General features: G+C 42.7%; 1 protein-coding gene across 1 annotated transcript; it reads left to right on the forward strand.

Moving 5' to 3' along the window:
* Positions 1–977: 977 nt before the first annotated feature.
* On the forward strand, positions 978–2,293 carry LOC115309132 (zinc finger protein 239-like; the record flags this gene model as incomplete). Its single annotated transcript, XM_040217697.1, has 1 exon — positions 978–2,293. A coding segment is annotated over one exon (879 nt), but the record flags the coding sequence as incomplete, so codon positions are not given.
* Positions 2,294–10,169: the final 7,876 nt, after the last annotated feature.

Consider the following 10,169-nt stretch of genomic DNA (forward strand, 5'->3'; position numbering starts at 1 on the left):
GGTATGTGAAAGTGACTATGTCGCTGTCGAGAAAGTGCTCCTTCAATCTCAACTGGACAAACCCGGACATATGCACAAATGCGAGTTGGATTCGGCCCATTCCAAATGATCCAAATAGTGCTCACTGCGCAATGTGCTGCAAGAAGTTCTCCCTGAGCAACATGGAAAATAGGGCGATTGCTACTCATCTTGAGGGTAAGAAACATCACACTGCTATGAAATATCTGCAAAGCGTTTCCCAGAGCCCAGTCGTATTTTTCAAAACTGCGACAAATGCGGACTTGCCTTCCACAACAGCAACGGGTGTTTTTTGTCCGGTGGTAACAATAGTGCTTGTAGGGCTCCGGCAATGCGTCTAACCACCGCCACGGAAGCTCTTAGCCCCTCTGTGAAGACGTGGGTGGTGGCTTTTTATTGAAGAAGGAAGTTACAAAGGCCGGGGATTATGTGGTGCTTGAACACTATAACAACTCATGGGTCTTTCCGTTCAGTGGCAGCGTCTGCCTCGCTGTTTCCGTTGATGTTCCTCATGTGTGAGACCGCCAGAAAAATTCAGCTTGGAAAAGACAAAGTGGGGTATACAATATGTCGTGGTATCGCCTCCTACTTTCAAGACAAGTTACTAGCAAGCCTCTCTAACGTGCCATATCTGGTGGTTGCTTTTGAAGAATCACTGAACAAAGTAACTCGGAGAACAAATTGATGTACTGATCAGGTGCTGGGACCAAACTTCCTGAAACAGTAAACCCGGGTCAATGCTGTATTCTAAACATCTTCTGAAGTTTGCTTTATCTAACTTAAAGAAAATATTTTACGTTGTGAACAGTGTCTATCTATCATATATTGTTTTGGTGTCGGTAGTTGTGGGTCAGGGAATTCAATTAAAATAGTCAGGGAAACCTGGAAAAGTCAGGGAATTTGAAAAAAACTATTTGGTAGACACCCTGTTAACTGCAGTAATGGCTAGTTATTACTAACAATTGACTATCTTGGTTGGGCTTTCCTTGCATCTCGTAATACAGTCTTTTCTTTTAGGTGATGAAGCTGGACTTTTGGGGGAGGCCGGCTCTCTTCTGAAAGCCACTGAGAACGTCTGGTTCCAATGCAGTTCCTGCCCCCACATCACCAGAGATCATCGTGGAATTGTGAGCCATCTGGTTGCCCACGGTGATGAACAAGTCAAGTGCCACAATCCTCCTGTGTCTCCTGGCTCTAGGTCCAAAGTGCACAGCAGCTTTCAAATGAACAGGGGTGATATGTTCTTTAAGTGCAAGCTGTGCCCCCAAGCTTTTGCTCACCGTGACAGCCTGATCCAACACAATCAAACGCACATACGTACACGTGAAAAGCCATTCAAGTGCAATCTTTGCCCAAAAGCCTTTTCTCGGAAGACCCATTTGAGGCTCCATAGTCGAACGCACAGTGGTGAAAAACCTTATAAGTGCACTCTCTGTTCCCAAGCCTTTGCTCAAAAAGGCAGTCTGACCCTCCACAATCGAGTGCATACAGGTGAAAAACCATATATGTGCAAGCTGTGCCCCCAAGCCTTTATTCACAGTTCCAATCTGATCCGCCATAATCGAACTCACTGTGGCGAAAAACCATACAAGTGCACACTCTGTTCCCAAGCATTTGCTCAAAATGGCAGTCTGATCCTCCACAATCGAGTGCACACGGGTGAAAAACCATATGTGTGTAAGTTGTGCCCCCAAGCATTTACTGACAATTCCAATCTGATCCGCCACAATCGAACTCACATTGGTGAAAAACCTTACAAGTGCAAACTGTGCCCTCAAGCCTTTTCTCACCATTCCAATCTGACGCGCCATAGTCGAGCACACAGTGAAAAACTTTAACAGTACAAATAATGCTCTGTATTTTTGCTAATAGGAATCTGATCTACCACACTCAAATGCACATGTGTGAAGCATTACGGTTCACCCGTAAGTTAAGCCTGCCATGCTTTATAATGTGTGTAATTGTTTTTTCTTGTACAGCTGTATAGTGTTTCAGAATATTTAAGAGCGAGCAAGGCCTCGAAGCCTTTACTTAGAGTAGTATTTAGGCTCGCCACACTAAAGCACACATGCACAATAAACTTGCAAATGCCAGCAGTGTCTCGGGACGTTTTCTAAATAGTCTTGCCTCAACAGGCATGTGTCAATACACGAGGTTTTTAAACTCAAAGGGGCTGTGTAAAGATTTCTGGACCAATTAACTGCAGGGATTGCTCCCTGTCACCTATACAATTAAGAAGCAGAAAAACATTTTATTTTGCGTACGCTAGCTTCTAGAAACAAAAAGTAGATGAAAGAAATCAAAGGTTTGAGTAATTCTAAACTCTCACACCGTCTTTCCAAGTAACGTCGCAGGGAGTACCACCTGGTTTTCTGTTGGGGCCTACCTTCAGGGCCCTCGGCACTCCCTTTGTGATTGTCAACTCCTCAAGGATTAGCATTTCTGAAGGTCGCTGGGAGTGATCGGGACAGTGAACAAACAGTTTGCCACGGAGCTGACGTCGAGTGTAGCTGCGGTGTGGGAATATTTTTAGGTGACTTCTGTGTCCTCCTAATGATGGCATATTTATTTATTTATTTATTTTCAGATACAACTACCTTCTTACGGAAGGCATCATAGGACCGGTGGAAAGGTGCAATATAAGGGATATCGGTGCGACAAAGTTATTTACAACTGTACTAACGAGAAACCACAATTCAGAGTTCACACAATGCTAACACAACAAAACGTGGGAACAATAGCATAAGAGTGGTCGGTCAAAAGTTGTCACCTACCACACACATACATGCAATGCCTAAAAAAACAAAAACAAAAACGTAGGAGCAGTCAAGAAGTGAAAGATCAGTCACACGTAAACATGATAATTCAATACTTTTAGATCACTATATCATGAGTTCATTTATGCCATGAAGAGAGTGATATTTCAAATGATTGTGAAGATGCTTCCTTTATATAGTCAAAAGGTAATTTGTTCCACTTTTTTACGGTGTTAGGAAAAATTAAAATTTGAAGCAGTCATTATGACATTATTCTGTAAGTGATGAGCTTTGATAATTTTGTGTGCTTCTCGCGGATTTTAGAGAGACATGGCGTGACTTTTGTATTCTAAAGCCATTGTTGATCGGAGTGTATAAGAAATTGAGTCGTTTACTTTTTCTGCGCGTTTGAAGGGCTTGGATGTCTGCTATGCCATAAAGTGTACTCACGGAATCTAGCCTTTTATACTTGTTATAAATGAATCTCAGGGCTTTTTTTGTATACTTTCAAGTTTGTTTATGTTTGATGACATGTGCGGATCCCAAATAATATTGGTTTCTGACACAGCAAGTCAAGTAGGCATTTTATCTGAGGTCAGAAGGAATAGTGACACCAAGGTATTTGAACGATGAAACCTGTTGCTAACGAAAATTTTCTAAGCTGTATGAAAAGGCCAAAGGAGACTTTCTGGGTGTTGTTTTCATAGACAGATTTTTTTAGGTTTAAACTCATTTGCCATGTCTGGCACCAATTGCCGATTTTGATCAGGCTCAAATTCAGATCAGCTTGGTCTGCGACGTCTTTGATTTCGGAAAATATTAGATCATCAGCAAACAGACAAACATTAATATTTGTATTGTCTTTTACTAGGTCGTTTATATACACTAGGAAAAGAAAAGGGCCTAACCTCTGCACCAAATTGTCCGCGCACCGAAAAGTCCGTGCACCGAAAAGTTCGTGCACCGAAAAGACCTCACCGAAACGCCCTACACCGAAATGTCCAGATCTTGCAGGGGACACATGAGCGTTGAAAACGGGCACCGCGCGGCAGTTTTCAAGGCAACTTGCGTACACGCTGTGACTTGGACCTATGTCATGCCGCCACGTCACAGCGTCCGCGCAGTGCCACATTTCATAGCCTACGTGTGCCCCGCGGAAGCAAGCTTCGCGGGTGTTGCTCCTCTGCAGTTCACCGGTGCTCGAAGAGAAGCGCACTCAACGGGGCCGCCGGAACAACAAGAGTGAATTGCACGAAAACGCCGTTCGAACTAAGAGGCTGATCAATACATTAGAAAAGCAGGAGAACCAAAATTTTGAAATTAGTTTGAATTAACCAAAAGCAGCTTGGGTTACAGTGTCTTTGAATTGCTTCTCTATGTTTATTTTTGGATTATGTCATTCATACATTTGTAAACATAGCTTCATTGCATACTTGTTTTTTACTCTTACCTCGTGTAAGAGTAAAAAAAATATTTTTTTTTACTCTTACTTTTACTCTCTTTCGGAAAAAAAAAATTTTTTTTTTACAAAAATTTGTAAACGATAATTTTGTAATCGGACTTCTTTTTCACTGTTCCTCAGAAATAAAGGTTGACAATACAAGCATCAACAATGTTTCTTTTTTTTTTTTGCAGCAGTTAGTTGAAGTAAACATGCTACTGGCAAAGTAGCTCTTTAGGAGGTTTCTGTTTGCCCTCCTGTATCATGGCGGGATCCCAACATAGCATTTTTGTCGCCAGGAAATTGACTGCCCAGTGGACGTGCTCACCACAGTACGTGGGGAGTGGCAGTTTGTGATGCCCATTGTGGCAATAGTCCAATTCTTGCCTTTGAGAAGATTTGGATTTGAGGTGACATGTTTTAGTAGTGCTTTGCAATCCATTTGAAGACACTGTTTTATTGACAAAAGGTATGGAAAGGAGACTTGGGAGTCTAGGGTTACTTGAAACCAACCTGACTCCACTCCTACTACTAAACGCTGGCATCTTCGTAATTGTGTATCGTTATATGATTATACTTTCCTCTTCCTATTCTTCGCTGCAACATGCACTTGTTCCCAAGGGTTGGAGTTGTGCCTTTTGGCTCTTCACCAGATTTCATAGACTGTAGATGCCTTACAAAGAACAGTGTCTCTTGTTAGTTTTTTTTTTTAACTGCGGCTTGTAGATCGTTACAGAACTTGTTGGAAATGACAAGAAGAGGATCTTGTCTTAGGCAGCATGTGCCAGAAAATAATACAATCAAAACCTCCCCACCACAAATTGTAGTTTCAAAAGAAGATATTATGTCTGTAGCTTGCTATAGCTGCATTTGCATCCAAAACGACTTTTAAATATAAAAAAAAGGCTTGTGTGGGCACGATGTATTGGTGATTGGGGCTTTCTTCCACACTGCAGTTTCAGTAACTCTAAACCCTAGTTTTTTTGTGTTTTTTTTATTTATTTATTTATTTAGTTGCTTGAAAATGGGCAAAGATTCAAAGATTATCAGAGTTTCGAGAGTATGGAAGTGTCCTGCCATGCATTGTGAGTCATTATTTGTCTTAACACGATTTTATCATGCATTTCCCTTTTCGTGCTACGAAAGCAGATGATAAAATTATATGCCCACTCCAGTGACAGGCACTAACTGCATGCAGTTCCTTTTCTTAGAAGGAGAGAACAGAATGGACAGTCATTCTTTTAATAACGTTCATAGTAACCCTGAGACATAAAAACAATGAAAAAAAAAAAAAACTGACAGAACAACAAAGTTTTTAGAGACTTCGTTGTTCTGCCCGTTTTTTTATTGTTCCTACATCTCGGGGTTAGTATGAATGTCATTCACCAGCTCGCCTGCATTTTTTTTTTACCTTTCTTCACTAATTCTTTTTATAAGTTTATTACGTAATTATTTAATAAAACTTGTCAAAAAATTTTTTTTTTCAGCATTGTATTTAAAGTTAAGGAGCAGAATGCAATGCCACATAGAACGTCTTCAGTGTTGCTTTCTAGTGATAGTGGGTTATCGCCATGGTGCAAACATTTTCAGCCGAAGCCTTGGCATGTTCATCGATGGGGGCGGCTCAGGGGACCACATTATTGATTATCTTATCTGCAGGTGTTTACTCATAATAGTTTCTAACAAGTTACATCGGGAACTGGTACTTGCCCTTGGTTTGAGAAGTTGGTGTGTGCTGCAAGGTTGCACATATTTCATAAATAGGGTAGTGAAGATCAGTGTTAGGCAGTAACTATAGTTACTAGTGACGCATTACCAGTAACTAGTTACTTTTTTTAAGTAACTGGTTACTGTAACTCGTTACTGCTTAGTGAAAATAACTTGTAACTGTAACAGGGTTACTATTCTTCGGAAGTAACTGTAAAGAGTAATGTCGTTACAGTCACTTCTCAAATTTATGTGCAAAAATATTGCATACATGACCACAAAATCGTCTTGCAACTCGTGAGAGAGTCCCAAGTCCTATATAGGAAGGGCACAGCAAAAGCTGCTGCAAAAACAATCTGAGCATAATAAAAAAATTGGGCAACTTTGTTTGGTTAAGTTGGTCCCAACAACTGGGAGGATGGGGGGTTTGTGTCCATACCCGCCGTGTATGGTACATTGCCCATTGAGCACGCAATTGTAAGAAAGTGCAGCATCTCTAAACCATTTCTTTTTTTTTTTTTTGTGCAGCGGAGGGAGAGAGTGCTTTTTTGTGGAGTACAGTTTTTGCTGATCGTTCCCCCAAACGCACACAGGCTTACAGCACAACTGATTTTTGGAACCTCGTCTTTTTGCCGCCAAGCATATGTTTCCTTCCCCTCTAATTTGAACTGTCCAACTCTCAGACGCCCTCTTGCAGGGTCTCGCTTTTAGACCGTTTTTTAGCTTTCTACAGAACGGCCCCCCCTTCCCCCTCCTTCCCAAAACTCCCCAGAATTTGTTACACACAATGGTGTACGCCTTCTGCACTGAAACTTTCAACAAACTGTGGTGTGCCCTACTACTTGTGGCTACTTCGCTTGTGTTCGTTTTTTCTGCTAATTTCGAGCGACTTTTTAATTGACTATGTGCAAGCAACGATTGCTCTTGGCGTTGTCGGTGGCATGTCGCATCTGTGTTTGGCTCTAAATGCAATGTCGACTTGGAATTGCCAATTAAGAGCTCGCACCATGCCGGCGGCCGAAACTGCTGTTTCTCGCTCAGCGTCGACTGCTACTGCCTTGGTGCACGGCCGCTCCATTGAGAGAGCTTCCCCAAGCCCCGCCGTGGAGGAGCGGATATCTTCTATTAGACGATTATGCGAAATTGTTAGAATGTCGGGGAACACTCTGTGCGCTGCCATTTTTGTCAGGTCAAGATTCCTCTGCTGTTTCTCAATTTCGTAGCGTTGTCAATAACAATCGAGGCCTACTGCTCACCATCATTGATCCTCACCCACACGTGCAAACTAAGGGTTTTTATTGTTTTATGCTCTTCCTTGTGCACGTATGTGCTCGTCGCACCGTCGGTCGCCGATTTCTCACTGTAACCAACATGGCAGACATACACTGCAGCTCGAAATTTGGCTTTGGGGGCTGGCAAAGGCATGGGCGCTGGTTTTTGAAGGTGTTTTCTCTGCGCGAGTGCTTGTGCAAGCGAAGGATTCTTCAGAACTGCAATTTGTGCCCTGGCCTTTGCCTGCACCGAAGCCAACTGGTGAGACAGAGCATGCTCTTCGGTGCCCTACTAGATGGCGCTGCACATTTTGCATATGGTCTATTGTGCAGGAAGAAACTTGCAGTCCGCAAACAAAAAACAAACAAAACGTTCTGCCCGGTTAGATTTTGATTTTGACCTGACATTTCCGTACGTATAACATATAATATGTTATTTTTGTATGTGGAGATATAATATGTTTCAAGATAGTATGCATATGCTTTCATGAAATGATATCTTTTTGTCCTTAGTTATGAATATATTATTGCTGACCTACCAAATAATATTAAGTTAGCCTCCAGCGTGCAAGCTCTGGAGGCAGGTCAGAAAGGCAGTGAAAACAGATATAAATGGTGAAAATCCTTGTTTAGTCCACTAAAAATGAAGAACCTGGCCGTCGCACCAAGTATATACGTCTTAACTTGAGTGTTAACGCTGATAGGGGTATTACGGCGAGTTTTTGAGCTACCCTAACTATATTTTCGGAATCCCCGGCCTTTACTCTTTCCGGTATGCTATATACCGCATCAGTCAAAGATATCGCATAAATCGGTTTCTTAATTTATCGAGCTGGGATTTACTACATGTGTGCTCAAAGGTGGTGCATAGAGCGTTATATAGCTCTAAGAATGTAAATATATATATATTTTTAAATTGCCTGAGTGGCATCATGTGACAGACGACGCGGTGCAGTTCAGGGCACTCGCTCAGAAAGCAACTAAAAAAAAATAGCTACGTGCACAGACTCAATCTTACTCCAGGGTAAGGGTTTTGTACCTCGACGTTCGCAAACCTACTTGCGTCCAGCATTTTTCTGTGTTTTCACGTGATACCCCCGCCGGAGTAACTTGGACCAATTTGGGTAAGATTTTAAACACAGCTGTAGCCATCATACTCACGCTGTTCGGGAAACGCGCGAAAAAAAATGTTGCACCATTCACTAAACCCGCTCCGGCTGACCCAAAATGTTCATCCTGCTTCAAACGCCATTTCCTTGGAAATTGCCTTCTCAAACTTTCCACATGTATCCAATATTATAAAATCTTTGATAAAGTGTTTAGTGCTTCACCAACTTCATGACAAACTAGTTTCGAAAAGCGTGATTTCGGAGGAGGAGGCGGAAATGTGTTTTAAAGGGATACTACAACGACATTTCGGCGCTTATTTTATGGTCTTAATGTGTTCAAAGGAGCAGTATCACATCGGACACACCAGAATCTTGTTCAAAAAGACACGAAAAGGAATTATAAAACAAATTAAATGAGTAGCAAAGAGCAGCTGGTGGATGTCGCTAACGCCTCGTTAGTAATGCCCGTCTAGGAAACTTGAGAGGTAGTGACGGTTATTGTCTCGCCTCTGGCCATGACGAAAGAAGAGGGAAAGAGGAACTCCCCTCTTCACGAAAATACCTTTTGTGTGACCCAGAAGTCGCTATTGTCCCCCTACAAGATTATAGAAGATTAACCCGACACTCAAAATTAGTACAAAAGTAGCCGCTTTGGTGGCTGTAACGACTAGGTCATCCTCTCGACGTCAGCATCGCCGTAGCTTTGCTCGTCCCGAGACGAACTATGTCACGATTGCGTCGAATGTCTCGTGCTCTAAGCTGGGCCTTCTCCGAGCGCTTGCCAAAGTGGGCCGTTTGTAACGAAAAATACAGCCACCAGGCTCAAAAGTACAAACCTGCGATTGTCATTTACGGATATTGTGGGTCATATTCAACCTATTTTTGAACAGATTTCAAATTTCGTTGAAGTATCCATCCCTTTAATCAGCCGTGTTGCGTCGCTCTCCGTGCGTTCGCTGCTCTACATCACACGTCCGACAGGCTGCCTAGAGGGCGCAAGCTTTCGCCCAATTCGGAGATTTCGGATTCAGCTGTATTGATTTCTCTACTATTCATTTAGGAATGCAAATCAACTTTTCGAGGCAGCTGCCCGTGGGTGAGGTTGGAGTCGGTGTGACTTTCAAAGGGTTCTCGACTTCTCGTTCAACAAACAGGTACTGCTTTTAGCACATTTCGTGTATTCGTGTATAACATTGACTAAGAAGGCGCGCACGCAAAGATTAGCGGGAATGCATATTCGTGGAGCCTTGCATGCGCTCATCGGGAAGCAAAACTGAACGGCAGTGATCGTTGGAAGCCCTCTCTTTTAGGAAACGTGCCTGCTTACCTATGAAACTACGGACGAATATACTGCAACGTCTATTTTCCCTCCTGCTCGCGTGAGAGCTAGTGCAGTGATGCGAACCGAAAGAATAAACTACTCGTCGCCGAACGCTCATTTTCCGTCTAAAGGTTGCGCTAGAGGTTCGAACTAGACGCCAAAGTTTCAGCCCGATCCCTCATTCAAAAGTTTTATCTGATTATCTGAAAATTTCAATGGGAAAACGGGGTCTATTTTCGCCCTTTTCCTGTTTCTGGTTCGTGTACTGATAAAGTCCCCTTTTCACTCGCGGATTTTCGGCGAGGACTTGAAAAACATTTACCTAGTTTGGCAAAGGTATACAATTTCTCTTGGTTTCTTGTTTTCGGACTATTAAAACAAAAGTGGCGCATCGTTGCTTTGTGCGTTCGCTAGTTCATTTTGTCGTGCGATGCTTGGTTCCACGCGTGAAAGAAACCTCGGAAACTTTGTCCGGTTGGCGCAAAGCAGGTTCAGGTACTCCTCCGGGTCCGTGTCAAGAAGCTCCCGTCAAAACACGTCTAGCAC

This window comes from Ixodes scapularis, unplaced genomic scaffold (genome assembly GCF_016920785.2).
Source record: "Ixodes scapularis isolate PalLabHiFi unplaced genomic scaffold, ASM1692078v2 PGA_scaffold6__148_contigs__length_123643588, whole genome shotgun sequence".
In the NCBI taxonomy this organism is placed as follows: Eukaryota; Metazoa; Arthropoda; class Arachnida; order Ixodida; family Ixodidae; genus Ixodes; species Ixodes scapularis.